This window comes from Paralichthys olivaceus, chromosome 7 (assembly GCF_024713975.1).
Source record: "Paralichthys olivaceus isolate ysfri-2021 chromosome 7, ASM2471397v2, whole genome shotgun sequence".
NCBI lineage: Eukaryota > Metazoa > Chordata > Actinopteri > Pleuronectiformes > Paralichthyidae > Paralichthys > Paralichthys olivaceus.
Window position 1 is genome coordinate 2,678,481 of NC_091099.1, and position 16,400 is coordinate 2,694,880.

Consider the following 16,400-nt stretch of genomic DNA (forward strand, 5'->3'; position numbering starts at 1 on the left):
AAACAGCAGAATTGCTGTTTGTGTGTTTGCATGGAACAAAGAGGGATGAGGTCAGCTGGTAACAGAGACGAGCAGGTTTCAAATGTAAAACCTACAGATGTGAATCAATAAAAGAGACGAAGAAATAAACGTACATTTCCACCATGAGTTCATCTGACATGTTACTCCCCACAGAGACTGTACAGGGTGATATTTCTAAAGTCTAAGAACATGCATTACATTTCACTGTATATATGTTCCCATGATACATCTTCTGTTTGCACTGTTTATAGTAGATTTAATATTTTTCTTATATCTCTAAGTATTGCATGCTACTTATTCACTGGTGTTTATTCCTGACTGACCTCATGTTGCTGTAACAAATATTATCTTATCTTAACTTATCTTAACTTCTTTTTATCTTATATAATGTGGACTGACAGAGATGCCACCACTAGGAGGCGCCATTATTCTGCTGCTTGTTGTGTTTCGATGGAACAAAGAGGGATGAGATCAGCTGGTGACAGAGCAGCGGAGAACTGAAATGTAAAAACCTGCAGATCAGAGCAACACGAATGACTGTATGAATAAATAAACACACGCGATGAGATGATCGGTGAATCATCTGACATCCTGTGGTTCTCCATGGAAACTGTGCAGGATGTTCATCTCAGTTCTGAGGATAACAAACGGAAACAACTTTTCTAGTCATTTCCTCTATGCACTCAGGATAACGAAGCGTGTCGGGGACGGAGCTTTACGCTTGATCCTGTTGAATCATTTATTCAGAACAGAAACTCTCCTCGTCGCTCACTTGTATAATTTCTTGGATCAGTCTCCTCTGCGCGCGGGGAGGCTCGCGGCCGCGGACTGCTGGAGCCTCGGGAGCGAGTCGGAATGTATTGACGTCACAAGGAGGCCGGACACACGCGCTTTAGGGGCGTGCACGCAGTCCTGTACCAAGTGTGTGTGTGTGCGTGTGTTTGTGTTTGTGTTTGTGCGCGCTCACACTGCTCCAGCCCGGGGGGAGGTGGTGGTGGTGGATGTGGAGAGAGGGGCCGTGCGTCCTCGTGGAGCAGCGCAGTGAGGAGACGCAGTCTGCGCGTCCGAGCCGAGCCGCGACGTTGAAGTGCGACAGTCTGCGCAACAGCGATGGTAAGTTAGCGCCGATCTCTCCTGCGTTTCCACTGCGGTGCGTCCCCCTGTCAGCGGCCGTGTCCTGGAGGTCGTTCTCGGTTTGTTTGGAGCTGTGCAGCCCGGAGGACGGTGCGTGCGTGCATGCGTCCGTGCGTGCGTTCGTGTGTGCCAACTGGAAGTCGGGACTGCAGCTGGGGCCAAGTGTGGAGCGGCTGGATGTGATGGAGCAGCAGCGCGGAGGGTTACGCAGTGTGTTTGGATGTGGTGAAAGTGAACCGTGCGGCCTGCAGGAGTCCAGCCGACACAGTGAAGCTGTCAGCGGGGATTCAAACGCGTTGGAGGAGGAGGAGGCAGCAGTGATACTGATGAAAACAACAGTAGGCCTAAGTGATAATTGTTTTAATGATGATCATGGAGGTGGAGCTGAACTAGTTAAAACTCACCTGTGTAGACCAGCACTTTTGCATTCTTCTGGTTTTTAATGTTGTTCTGCTGAGTATCTGGGTTTTCTAGGATTTTCACGTGTGCAGATGTTTGTAGTCAGTGTGTTTGTGTTGGGTTATGATTTTATGCACATGCATTGACTCCTGAGCTACAGTAGTTCAAAAACAAAGCATGTCTCCAGACAACAACACAAAGAATAACAGCTGAAGAGCAGCAGTTCAATTACAAAGTGTTTGTTGCTCCATCAGAATGTGTAAATAAAAACCTTCTCCTGTGTGTTGATCCGGTCCATTCAGCTCTGGACAGAATTCAGAGACCACTTCAGAATAATCATTAATCTGTGTGTGTGTGTGTGTGTGTGTGTGTTTGGCAGCCATTTCATTCCAGTGTCCGTTGATTTTTGGAGAAATGTTGTCAGTAGTTTAATGAACAAAACCAAATTGTTCATTTTATTTTAACACATAACTAGAAATGATAAAACCAGAGAAACTGATGATCTTGCAGTTTCTTTTTTTTGTGTGTCTGATTTGCTAACTTTGAATTAGTTTTGATTAGTCACTATCAATATAACCCCCCAAAACAGTTATACAGTTATATAATACTGACTACAGTAGCTAACATAAGTTGAGAGGTGTATTAATATTTAAAGTAGTTGTAATGTAATAGTTGTCAGTAATGGTAGAATATGTGAGCAGGCATATTGTCTTGTGTTGTAATACATAATAATAATCATGCTTATTATTATTATTATTATTATTATAGTTACCCTGGGGTAGATCTCATGGTGACATCACCAGATCTAATGACATCTTCTGACCCTCTTAGCAAAACTAATGACCCCCCCCCCCACACACACACACACACAAACACACCCACACATACATTAAGGTTTCCTGTTACAGTATTGATTGGAGGAGCCATTTGTGCTTCATGGATGTTATTTGAGATAGAGACAAACACAGCCCCTCGGACAATGAAAGAATATTTTACCCTCTGTTGCTTTCACTGAACGATAATCGTACACACTTTCATCTGTTACTACTTGAATTAAACTTATTTCTTGTAGTAATGAGGCATTAGCAGCAGCTGTCCCCCCCCTCCCCCCTCCCCCCTCGAGCTCTTTTTCCTTTGGTTCAAAGTCTAAACTTTTGTGTGTCATTGTCTTTTTTGTCTCACCAGACGACTCTCCACACCTCAGCTTCTTCACCCGACGCTTTTCCACCTCCTCTTTCCTTCCACACCTCCGTTTAAGCCCCTCTCATCTTTACCCAGCTCCCGTCCAAATCCGCTCTACGTTTCAAACATGGACTCCTCCGGGGAGACGACCGCAGGGCAGGACGGACACCTCGACTTCAGGAGCAGCCCCGGTCGCTCTGACCTCAGCGGACTGTACCACCTGGGGCGGACGTTGGGCAGGGGCCACTTTGCGGTGGTCAAACTGGCTCGTCACGTCAACACCGGCCAACTGGTGGCCGTCAAGATGATCAACAAGACAAAACTCGACATTATGGCAACAAGCCACCTCTTACAGGAAGTGAGGTACGAGCAGAAAAGATTATGGTCGGAAATTTTAAATCTTAAATTCGTCTCACTGCCGTCAATACTGATTCTTTTCAGGTGCATGAGGCTCGTGCAGCATCCCAACGTGGTTCGACTCTACGAGGTCATCAACACGCCCACCACCCTGTACCTGATCATGGAGCTGGCTGAGGGCGGCGACCTCTACGACTACATCCTCCGCCACGAGGCGGGCGTGGCCGAGGACATCGCCAAGCGTCACTTCGCCCAGATAGTGCGCGCTGTTGCGTACTGCCACCAGCTCCACGTGGTGCACCGGGACTTGAAGCCCGAGAACGTGGTGTTCTTTCCGCAGCAGGGCGCCGTGAAGCTGACGGACTTTGGCTTCAGCAACTTGTTTCAACCGGGGACGATGCTGGCGACGAGCTGTGGGTCGCTGGCGTACTCCGCTCCGGAGATTCTGCTGGGAGAAGAGTACAATGCTCCAGCTGTAGGTAAGAAACGGGAAAAGGTTAGAATTTTTCTCTTTGTAGGAGAAACTCATAGAAAACAAGACGTTTATATCATCAAATAACTAATTCAAACCAAACTCATCTGAAACACAAACACCACCGAGAATGACAGACCCCATCTTTGAGAAAAACTCAGCGTGTATCCATGTCCCATCTACTAACATGGAGGAGACATGATTATGACCTATACTGCCACCAGCCACCAGGGGGCGATAGGATGATTTGGCTTCACTTTTATGGGGGCTGTCGCGTCGTCCATCTTTATTACTAGTCTGTAGTTTAACTACGTCGGTCAGGACTGCGATTAAAAAACAGAAAATACGAACACCCTGGTTCTTTTTTTAATCCTGGTCACTCTCCGTCGCAGCTGCCGACAGGAAGCGTCACAATCAGTTTTAACTGATTCAATCTGTTAATCTACAAAACGTTTCGACGGTGTCACGTTCACACGGCATTTTCAAAATCAAATTTATTTATTTGAGAAAACAAAAGACACATTAGAAACAAGAGAGATCCTGAAAATAGAGAGGTCTCCAGGGCATGTGCCCACTTTGCCCGTGCAGTAATCCATCACTGAGTCTGATGAGTGATTTATAAAGTACGAGGTTAATCTGCTCACGACCGATTCACGAGAACAACTGAGGGATCACAAGAGGACGTGTCTGTGTTTGCGTCGTCACAAACCACCGGCCCAGATAAACAAGCGTCCGTAGGTTTCTGATTACGTTCGTTAAATGTGACACACTTACGCACATTTGAGGTTATATACAACGAGCAGGTGAAAGTGTTGACAAATCTTTCCACGTAGGTGATGACGACAGGACGTACGTACGTCAGACAAAACCAAAACTAACCAGATCAAATGGAAACAAAGGAACAAACACATGAAGCTCGGCTCAGGCGTGAAACCGACCTGAGAATTCTTATTCTTGACTTTAAAAAGGTCCATTCAGTAGCTTCTGATCCTCCTACAGGATTTTAGCAACAGTTCTGAAGCCAAGAAAAACGTTTTGTACAAAATAGTCATGTGACCATGATTGCTAACATGCCGAATAGTCTTTATGCCAAATTCAGGTGGACAGGTTTATTGTTTGTATTTATGCCAGTGTGTGTGTGTGTGTGTGTGTGTGTGGTGTGTGTCTGTGTGTGTGTGTGTGTGTTTGCTGATTCATCCCTTTAGATCTATACGTTGAGATTCTGTGTGGCCATATTTGTCCCTTTGACCCTGTGTATGTATTTCTTAGTTTGTTTTCTTGCATCTGTGTGTGTGTGTGTGTGTGTGTACACGTGTTTTGCATGCAAGTGTACACTCGCTGTTTTGTGCCTTTGTGTTGTGAGTGTGTGCCGTATAGGATTAATGTGTGTGTGTGTATCTGGGTCAGTCTGAGCGAGCCAGCCAGTCGTAAGCCAACTGGGCACGTTCTGCAGAGAGAACCAAACGCTGCAGCTCAACACCACCGGCCTCCGACACTGCATAGCAAGCGTGTGTGTGTGTGTGTGTGTGTGTGTGTGTGTGTGTGTGTGTGTGTGTGTGTGTGTGTGTGTGTGTGTGTGTGTGTGTGTGTGTGTGTGTGTGTGTGTGTGAGTGTGTGAGAGGAAGACAAAGACAGACAGCAGAAAGAGAGAAAGTACCATGCATGTTTATCCACAGTGGAGCGGCTGGTCTCTTCAGGGAATTATCATTAGAGGTGAGGTTTTCTGTCGGATTGTGGGATTTGATGATGTAGAAACAGGGATTTTGGTCTCATGAGACGCAACATGTCCGCTTCAGTGGGGTCGGCGAACTCCTCTGCTGTGATTCGAGCAAAAACGCTATTTGTACCGCCGACTGCAAAAGCATCTGCACTGAATACAAATGTATCCCGGCTGCAATTAGTGGCTGTTCTTGTGAAAAACACATCTAGAGTATTTGTTTCTGTTCAGAGGAAACGCTGCCTGTGGATTAAAGCCAAGTTTCAACCCATCGTGACGTCACCCGGCGGTTTGTGAGCTGCCATCTTAAAGCCTCAAGTTTGGCATTTTGTCCAGCGCCATCTTGGTTTTTGAGCAGGGGGTGGAGCCTGACTCAGAACTTGAGGATATTGAACCGACTTGTACGAGACTTAACTTATTTTTGCAACTGGGATCGTGGATAGAGATGGACGACATGTCAGTTCCTCAAACATGAAGCGTCTCTATCACCCCCTGTTGGCTGGGTGCAGGTCTTAGACTCCGCCTCTCAAAGTGGTTTCTGGGATTTTAGGTTTGTTCGTGTTTATGTTTCAGATCATTATTTTTTAAAATTTAAATATAAATTATGGATTTCTCAGGGTTTGAACGTTGTTGGAAACATTTTTTGAAAATGTAAGAACACAAAATATATAACATGGGCCTCGTTGTTTTTAGACATTTTAATAAACAGCAGCTGGGAAACAATATATCTTCAACATGACTCATGAGTTGCGTTAGTTCCCTTTTTCACGTTAGTTCCGTCTTCTAAAAGCGTCCGTGTGAAGGGCGTCCATTTAAATCCATTTGTGTGATCTTTGCCTCCTCAGCAATTTTTCCGTTTCTGCTTCATTTCGACTCAAATGTTGTTTTCTACTCGACCTGTGGACGTGGAGGTGATTATGTCATCGCTCTGATAGAAATGCACACTTCCATCACCCCCCCCACCACACTCACACACACACACACACACACACACACACACACACAGACATGAATATTTATGTGTGTGTGTGTCTGATAATCTTCAGCTGCACAGAGGAAGAGATGTCCCTTAGCAATCTCAGCTTAGTAAGGTGACTCATAAACCCATCTCTCTACACACACACACACACACACACACACACACACACACACACACACACACACACACACACAGAAACACACACACACACACACACACACACAGAAACACACACACACAGAAACAAACACACACACACAGCTCTCTTTTCTATTTCTGTCTTGTATTAACTGGCTTCTGTTTAATTCACTGTGGTTCCTTCAGTTCTGGGAGTCGTGCAGTGTGTGTGTGTGTGTGCTGTGTTTGTTTGAGTGCACGGTTTGTGTGTGTGTGTGTGTGTGTTGATGAAAGTCATATGATGTGGAGGAGAGGCAGGAAGGTCCACAGGGCCTCTTGCCTTTGACATAGATAAACGTTGCCTCTGCCCACAGTTACATAATATCTGCACATGTGTGTTCAGTTGAGGCTGGTGTTCGAACCTGCTCGTGGTAAACTGTTCTTTTTGTCAGCAGACCTTGGTGATCCAGGTTCTAGGCCACGCGTGTAAAGTCTGTCAGCGTGTGAATGTGCTTCGCATGAGGAAATTCTCAACACGACAGTGATTGGGGAGTTATGACAGAGAAGTTCGTCTTGTCAACACGTTACGTAAAACGGCAGATGAGAAGGGAGGGAGGCCTGAACCTGCGTGTGAGTGTGTTTTAGGAGAATTCGACAGACAGCGTGAGATTCTCTGGACGTCGGCTGCACATATGTTCACGATGAGCACTGACAGATGTTGTATTTAGTCCTGATAGAAAGATTCACCTGAAAACTTTTATTACTGCTGTTTTAAAATCAGCTCAAGTTAACGTGCGTTCTCTTCTGTTGTTATTCTGTCGTCTTATTGAATTATTTGCTTGCGTAACTGAGCCGAGCGCATAATGTAATATAACTTTTATAGACTTTATTTTTATTTCAATGCAGCAAAAAATGATCTTGCTGTGTTAAAGAATTCCTAGATCCAACCCCTGATCACGATCTGCACCAGAATACAGTGGATTCCTCCCTGACACACACGACATCCTTCCACCAAGTTCTGTGCTCGTCTGTTTTGTAGATTTTGAGTAATCTTGCTGAAAAACAAACATTAGGACAGAGGTAAAAAAAGGTGATTGATGCTGTTCTGGTGTCCGTCACTTTCTTCAAAGAGCATCGACTGGATGTGAGATTCAGAGTGAGATCTGCACAGCGATGAACTCTGAGGTCAGGTTGTGTTAAATCCCTCTGACGATGATCCAGACTCCACCAAGTGTGATTCATTCAACCACAGCAAACAGCTTCATTCAGAATAATGACTTTTCTGTCCTTCCACCAATTCAAGCACTCTGCTGCTCATCTCCGCTCGGGGGCGGATGGTTGATCCGAGGAACGAATCCAACATCCCCCTATAAACATCCCGTTTTAGATCAGAGCTGCATAACCAGAGAGCTTTCCCAGACAAAACCTCTTTGTCAGTGTTTTCATTCCAACCTGAAGGCGGCAGGACTGTTTATATAAACACAGGCTGTTCCGAGTCTAGAGAGCTGACATCTAACGCACCAGCTCTGGGTAAGTTGGAAATTATAGTCGCACAAAGAACAAATCTTCTCTCCTGACAGACTCATCACTGAGCAACGTGCCGCACGAAAATATTCACCTCGTTGATTCTGACTCCAAATTATTTCTCTTGGTTGAAACTCATTTTACATTCATTGTTCAGGTTCAACTATTATTTACTCATCTTGTGAAAGCTTTGAAGCTATTGTTGAATTATTTCCTGGGAAAATGAATCTGGATCAAACTTTTAACGGCTTCTTGAAAATCTGTTCTGTCACAAATAAACAAACAAACCAATGAATAGACAGGGGCCTGAACGTCTGAGGTCATCAGGGTTTTCTCTAAAATATTAGAGTAGAGAAATGTAACTGGAGACATTTTCCCATTAAAAGGCAGAGAGGAGCCGCGTAGAAGACACAGGCGAAGATGTCCACTTGGACAGAAGACAAGATCTTTTGGAGACACGTGCCGATGCCGAATATTCAAGTTGCGGTGACGACAGGAGACATCTGACAATCTCCTGCTTCCTCATACGTGAAAGTCCTGAACATGTGCGGACACAATTATCTGGACATTTTCTTCCAGATTCCATGTCTGTTTATTACTTGATGACTTTAAAGTCATAGAATAATGACAACGACGTCTTCGTGTCCTGCTGCCACAGTCCAGCTTTATCTGGATCAATAATCATATCAGAGTAAAGACGTTTGTCAAGATTCTGAGAAAAAACGGTTTAGTTACAGAGAATTTTATCATCAACGACCGTTTCTTTAGTGACGGTGGAACTGGAACGGGGCCTCATCGTTGACCCTTAGTGACGTATTAGGTCTGAAATGTGGACTTCAAAGTAGGCCGGCCCCTAAACACGCCCCCCCCGACCCCAAACCACCTCGCTGCTCTTCTTCTTAGCAACTCTCATATCTCCAAACTTTTACTCTGCAATTTTAGCTTTAGCCCATATGCAGCTAGACTCTGTTGAAGGGTCAGAGTATGAATCAGGTGTGTGTGTGTGTGTGTGTTTACTCTAAGCACTGCAGTGTGGTGAGAATGTGTGATATTCCCCAGCGAGCAGGAAAAAGCTCACTCCCAGTCGTCAGCGGCTTCTCCTCCCTGTTGCGTAACGCTTCCCTGGACGGAGACGAGCGCGCCAGAGAGCGTGCGTGTGAATTTCCATTGTGTGGCCAGAACTGAGGGCCGTTGTTTGGACCATCATGAGTGTGATGTGGGACAGTAGCTGAATGTTCGTCACACATGGGACCGGTGTGAGAATCTCCAGATGGACGCGGGTCTGAATGAACCACAGTGTTTGGAAATTACAATAATTAAAGAACTTTAGTGACAAAGGCAGGTGTTTAACAAACCCCCGCGTCTGCTGTCGACCGACAATATTTCACAAAACTCAACAACCTTTGTGTTTTGACCCGCAGGGCCTCATGACACAAACGAGATCTCAGCAGAGGCAGCGTTTCTTTATCTGATCCACTGTGAGATCCGCTCTTTTTCTGGTTGTTACATCAGAGTGAACACACAATGCAACACACAGCGAGCAGTGTTCTGGTTTCCAGTGTTTGGGTGAAACACAAGGAGACAACGAAAAAGGAAAAGAAAGATCGTTCTCAGAATAGAACAGCAACACAACAAGGCCTCTGTTTGTCATGGCCCTCGGCTCCCTTTACTCTGAGTGTGTGTGTGTGTGTGCGTGTTTCCTCTGGCTGTTCTCACATGGTCGTCCTCTCTCTGCATCTGAGTACAAGACAGAGGAGGGAGGGTGAAGGGGAAGGAAAGGGAGGAGACAGGAAAGGAACACACTGTCAGCATATCTGAGTTTGTGTGTGTGTGTGTGTGTGTGTGTGTGTGTCATCTGCAGCTTTAGCCTTCACACTTTAAACTTGTAAAACCGGACATTCGTCTGTTACTCCTGCACATTTCCTTTTTATAATTTTCCTCCCACTTCACTCAGGAATAATCTAACGCGACCTTGTTCAGGACTCGGCGAGGAGACCACTCCCCCCCTGACCTCTGACCTCTCTGTCGAGGCGGCAGGAGAATTTATTTCTCGATTTGACCTCGATCCGCAGCTGATCCTTTTATGTAGATTCTGTCGGACAGAATCAGATTTTCACCGTATCTCTCAGCTGCTTCAGAAAATAACCTCCGGTTGTTTTTAGAGACAAGTTAAAAAGGGTCAAATATTTTAAAATGTCCGTCATGAACGATGAAGCTCACACAATTCTAAATATGATCAGAGTTTCAGAGGGACGGTCGGCTATTTTCAGACCTGAGATGATTGACTATTTAAGGCTAATTTTTGTGTCTGTGTGTGTGTGTGTGTGTGTGTGTGTGTGTGTGTGTTCCAGATATCTGGTCTCTGGGGGTGATCCTGTACATGTTGGTGTGCGGAGTTCCTCCCTTTCAGGAAACCAACGACAGCGAGACTCTGGTCATGATCCTCGACTGTCGCTACTCCATCCCCGAGCGAGTTTCAGACGACTGCAGAGAGTGAGTACGGAGGAACAATCACACGCTTCACATACAACATGTCTGACCACAACTTCAGGGCTGAAATGTTACTCGCAGAGCGCAGGAACCTCCGCAGAGGCTGAACGATCCATTTCATGGGACCACATTTAAATTCACCGGATCAAATTGCACAATTTTTTACATCAAGATGAATTATTCTCTGATGAATCAAAATGAAAAAAAAATCCTGCAACCGTTGCTGCATGATTTAACTCTGTGCAGCACAATCGTCCCTAAAGTTTTGCCCTCGTAGTTTCAGCTGCAGTTGTGTGTGAACCTGCAAGTGGCATCAATACAGTTCTTTCTCTCAAATTGTCTTTCACTCTGGATCTGTTGTGTGAGAGAGGGACGTTCATGCGTGTGCACGTGCACGTCTGAATTCTCTGGGTAATGCTGCAGAGAAAGGAAAATAATATTCTTGGAACCGCCCATTTATCCTGATCCAGATTTTAATGGGTTCCTTCCTGATCTTTTCCTGCTGCATCCTTCCACCAAGTTCCATGGTAATTCGTCCTGCAGTTTTTGTGTCATAGTGACGATAACACACAAACAAACACACAAACGAAACCTTCTGGGCAAAATAAGACGTTAAGCAGCTTTACTGTCTCTTACTTCTCGACTGAATAGATTCAATTTGAAGTCTCACTCTGGCTGATTCACAGACTTGAGACGCGGCTCTGTCTTAAGGAGTTAGTGACCGTAACATCATCTCATTCATTTACATTTCACTGGATAATTTTAGTGCCCTAGTTTTTCCTCAGACGCTTCTTTACGCTGCTGCAAATACAGAGAACGTGAAACAGTGTGTGTGTGTCCATCCGTTAAATAATGATGTTGTTTCAATTCAAACCTTAAACAGTCACACACTCACACACACACACACACACACACACTGTCCTCAGCTCAGGACAGGGTAAACTGGGACACAGAAAAAGAGAAAAGTTGCACGTGAGTGAACGGCGTCACTTGAAAGCCCAGTTTGCCAAATTAGTTTTTCCAGCTCACTGTCGACTGAGCAGAGGAAAAGTCACAACAGGAAGAAGGTACCAAAGAATCCTCTGCGAACACAGAGCACAACGTTTCTTATTCCCTGGTGCCAAAGTCGAAGATGACGAACCAGTACAGAGTGCACAATAAAGAAAGTTTCACTGAAACAAACAGTATCTTCATGCGGTTCTGATTTACCCTCATCGTCCTGCAACATCTGAGCCGGCGTTCGTCAGATGACTCGGTCACATGACGCTGGTTTGACAAAATGTGAAGAAGAGAACAGAACAACCTTCTTTTCATTAGACATTATGGGTTTCAAGCTATTTTGGTAACATTCATAGTTAAGTGTGGAGACGAACAAGCTCTGAATCAGGCCGTCGAGTCTGATGTTCACCTTATGTCCTCTTTACAAACCAATGAATCCTTCTGTCCTTTCTCTCAGTCTGATCTCCAGGATGCTCCAGAAGGATCCGTCTCATCGAGCCTCGCTTGAGGAGATCGAGGCTCACGATTGGCTGCAGGGTTTGAATAACGTGCTGCTCAGCCCCGAGGCCCCCCCACACTGGCTCTCGGGCGCCCTGTCTCTCAGCTCTCCCCGCTCAGGAGTCCCCGAGTGCGGGGACCTGCTGGCCGCGAGGCCCCCACCTCAGCAGGCTTTCCCCGGGCCCTGGCAGCCGAGCCTCAGCCTCACCCTCCGTCCACCTCCTGTCGAGGAGCCTCCGGTTACCAGGAACCTGCCTGCACTGCAGCAGATCTGTGAGGAGGAGGAGGAGGAGGAGGAGGGAGAGGAGGAAGAGGAGGAAGAGGAGGGAGGTCTGGCGGAGGGAGAACGTTTGGTGTCTCTGTTAGTGACAGAACCTGAGACAGAAGCTGAGCAAATGCTTGATGACGCAGATCACGTCATGGGAGAGGAAGCGTTAGGAGGCTCAGTGGAGAGAATAGAGGAGGAAGAGGAGGAGGAAGAGGAGGATAAAGCAGACGTGAAGATGGAAATAGAGAGAAAAGACAGTGGTTGTGTTATTTCAGACCAACCCGTCAGTTGTGGAGACAAGTCCGTCAATGAAGCTCCTGAAGTCCCACCATGGTCTCTGCCTGGGTTGGTGGTCCCGTGTTGTCAGGGGCAACCAGACTTCTCCACTGCAGAGGATGGCAACGACGAGGAGGAGGCGGAACCTAACAACAACAAACCGCCTCCCTCCATCCCTGCATCCTCCGCCACCCTCGACTGTAAAGAGGCGTCGAAGGCAGCAAGGGAGGGAGAGCGAGATGGAAAAACAGAGGACGGGGCACGAGACGACCAGTTGACGGACAGAGCGCAGCCCCACAATGCACTGGGGACCCGGGACGAGGCGGCTCCGAGGGTGGAGCAGGGGAAACGGCACAGCTTGAAGCTGCGTGAGAGACTCTTTCAGTTCCCTCTGTGTGAGAAAGCTCTGGCCCTCAACATGCCGGCACACAACAAGCCCAAGATCCTGCCGCTGGCTCAGTACAACTGCTGCCATGTGCTGTGAGCGTAAACCACCTGGGGTGCGCCGCTCGTCCACTCGGGACACGCCGGCTGTTTGGCATTCGGCAGGTGGTTGACTGCTGAGCACGAACCCTGTGAAGTGGCCAAACCGCTGTTCCCCCTGCTGCAGAGACCTTGAGGCATGGGAGCAGAGGCCGGGTGCAGCTTCTACATACTAACACTCTATAGATCATGCTCATGTGTTCAGCACAGTCAGACTTATATTGTTTCAGACATGGACTGATAAAGGTCTGGACATTTTCCGGAGTTTGTCTTTCACATGTGAAGAAGCAGCATCAGATTGAAGAGGGGTGGAGCCTGTGTAGGGCAGCGGGGGGGGGCGTTTAAATTCCGCTGCAGGAAATCACAGTGATTGAGAATTTCTGCGTCGGCCCTTCTCGTCAAAAGCTCTAAAATCTCGTTGTCTTTTCAAGTTGACATCTTCGTCTGCGTCTCCACCTGTCCCACAGCGACCGTTCAGGAAAGTCTTTGACATCGGTGGGACAGGACACGAGAGTTTTAATGCCCCTCGCTAGGCAACAGCAATAAGCGTTTGAGCTGTTCGTACCGTTAGCCGTTCGTTTGAGTTTGAGGCCTGATACTCAAACATCAGACGTCTCATCGCTTGTTGGGGGGGGGGGGGGGCAGTTAGTTTGAGTCCGTCGGATCTTTCTTCTTCTCTCTCGGATGAAAGCTGTGACACAGTCGCTCCTCAGAAGCTACATCTGGATTGAGTCACTGCTCTTTTCATCCTGAGATATTTGTATTCTTCCAGTTCGGCGTCCATTGCGTGTTATAAACGTCATCAAAAGTCACTCGCTGAGAATTTTTCCAGAGATGTTGCTGCTTGTCGTTCCTGCTGTTTCCTCACATTGGCTCGCTCCGGTTGTTTTATCAGGGGGGCGTGCAGGAAAAGTTCCAGAAAGTGTCCGCGACAGCGACTGACTCTGACTTTTGTTGTTCTCACGTACAACCGCTTCCGGATGATTTGTGGAAACTGTTCCCATGTCGGTGCATGTCTGAAATCAGCTTCAGTAGAACCTCATCCATTCGCTGCCGTGCACAGGAGCAGCCACAGAGTCGACTGTGACGACACCGAAGAAAGACGACAACGGGAGACGGACGTCTGCAACTGTTTGTACTGAATAAGCTATCGTCTGTTTCGTTTGTTCTAAAGGTCCCTACAATGATAATTTTGGATCTGACTGCAAGAAGCCGTGGGAAGGTTGAAATGTTCTTGCACGTGCACTTAGTAGAACCATGATTTCATATTTTATTACGTATTAGAATAAACGTTGAGAGACGTTTCCTCTTCCCTTTGCACAACCTGCGTCTCGTGTTGCTTTAAAAGCTTTTAATATAAACTCCATACAGACTGAGACTGTTATGATATATGAGATATCTGATATGATGCGTAGACTGTAAATAAAGATGGACGACATGACAGCTCCCAAAAGTGAAGCCAAATCATCCTGTTCGCCCCCTGGTGGCTGGCTGCAAAATAGGTCCAAATGGGACATGGCTCAAACTGAATTAAACGTGAAATACATTTTTCTCAAAGACTGATTCTGTCATTGCAGGTAGTTCTCATCACACCGATGTTTCAGATAAGTTTAGTTTATTTGATGACTTGATTGACAGCTGAGACTGACTCGTGATTGGACGAGTGTGGGGGTGGGACTTACCACACTTGATGGGTTGGTTTTTTTTTTTCCCACTCTCTTTATTCAAGAGTGCGTTTTTTCCGTTGGAGACCAGGATTTATTGATTTCACGTTCAGATTTTGTAATTCTCTCACTCGAAACACTCAAATATACACGACCCGTGCTTACATTCTCTCTGCTTGTGCTCCAGCCTCAGCTCTTTTCCTCGTGCGACGTCGGTATTCGGATAATTTGGCTTCATTTTTGTACAATGGGAGGAAGTGTAGACGTCGCCCATCTTTAGATACCGCCTATAATACGATATATGATGTTGTTATATATGCTGAAGCCTGAGATGATATAATTTTCTGTTATTGATATATTGACTCGTCCTAACATGTATGATACTGTTCATAGGACCATTGATACGGACGCATATTTCAACCTGTAGTTTTTAATGACACTGAACATAGATGATAACAGTTTTATTTTGGAATCGCTGACAAGAAGTTCCTCCATTTGTTTTTTATAATGTGACAAAGATATTAATTCCGAAGAGATAATGTGACCTTGTGCATGTTATTACTGTTATTTATCACAAAATACCTCCGTGTGTCTTGGATCTAACGGGACATTGTTCTCTTGTAACTGTACCTTGAGGTCACCCACTGAATGATGAGTTGCACAGGATGATTATCGCAGCTGGAAGCAGAGATGGAAATATCTGACGCAAATTAGCGTGTTGAGTAACGGAGGAGTCCCACGTGTGGAATTATTTTACCGCCGCGTGTTTCCGTCTTTTCAACCTCAGACATGAAGTTTGTGGAGACGCAGACGGCCATAGCTGCACAGGAAGCTGCATTTTCTCTTATACTTAAACACAGATTATTCCCGTCAGTCACTGCTCCAGCTTTGTGGGTTCAACAAATTAGATTTTTAACTTGTGACCCGCGATGGGTCGGTCACTGTCTATATAAGGTGCGGACGTCACGTGAAATCTGATTATTTATTCGCATTTCATCCGTGGAAGCATAAAATCTGTGCAGGCGAGGGATGAAATCCTATTACTCCTGTGTGACTGCAGCTTGTCTCTCCTCCGTGTGTCTGCTGACCTGAATTATAACCAGGACCACGTCTCTTATGGAGCCATGAACTTATTTTTCTGTATTTATTTATTAAAACGGAATAAATTTAAAAAAAAAACATTTGTGAAGCGTGTTTATTTCACAGACAACTAGAAATGAAAGCAACAACAAACCAGCAGCTTCACTGAAGTAAGTGTGACGTTTGAGTGAGTGTGAATGTTTCCTCCGTCATTGCCCCACCAGAGTTAATCTCATGTGGCTGCAGGGGGCGCTGCTGCTCTGTAAAAGTTACATAGTGGTGCTTTAAAACTACTTTATACTTACGCTCCCTATTTAGCAGTTCTTCTCAAGTAAAGCTGTAAACATTTGATAAATTCATAAAAACCAAACGATCGTGATTGTGTTTAACTTGTTTGGAGCTACAACGCACCAACATTTTATGTTTTCATTTAAATACACTTTAAGGTTCAGAGATGATTAATAACAACATGCATTCACTAAATTCAGCCGTGTGGGAGAGAGGAGTGTGATAGTTCCTTACTTTGACACGAGGGTAACGTGCAGGTCAGGTACTCAGCTAAACGTATTTTTATCAGTATCAATTATTCAGTAGAATGGCTCCTGTCATTAGTATTTATATTATATCATTATATTGCTGTATCACTATTAATACATCTACATGAAAGGAGTATTTTAATGTTTTAGGACCGATATTATAAACTGTGGAAGGTTTAATCATATTTTAGAAGGTTATCATAT

General features: G+C 45.7%; 1 protein-coding gene across 2 annotated transcripts; it reads left to right on the forward strand.

Annotated features, from left to right (window-relative positions):
- The first annotated feature begins 876 nt into the window (after positions 1-876).
- snrkb (SNF related kinase b) lies at positions 877-15,759 on the forward strand. Of its 2 annotated transcripts, none has more exons than XM_069528940.1 (5): positions 877-1,134; positions 2,740-3,099; positions 3,178-3,572; positions 10,254-10,395; positions 11,849-15,759. In XM_069528940.1, exons 2-5 carry the CDS (start codon positions 2,864-2,866, stop codon positions 12,915-12,917), a joined length of 1,842 nt encoding a protein of 613 aa, XP_069385041.1. In that variant the 5' UTR covers positions 877-1,134; positions 2,740-2,863; the 3' UTR covers positions 12,918-15,759. The 2 variants fall into 2 exon arrangements, with proteins under 2 accessions (XP_069385041.1, XP_069385042.1); XM_069528941.1 differs by having other exon boundaries at positions 1,112-1,493.
- Positions 15,760-16,400: the final 641 nt, after the last annotated feature.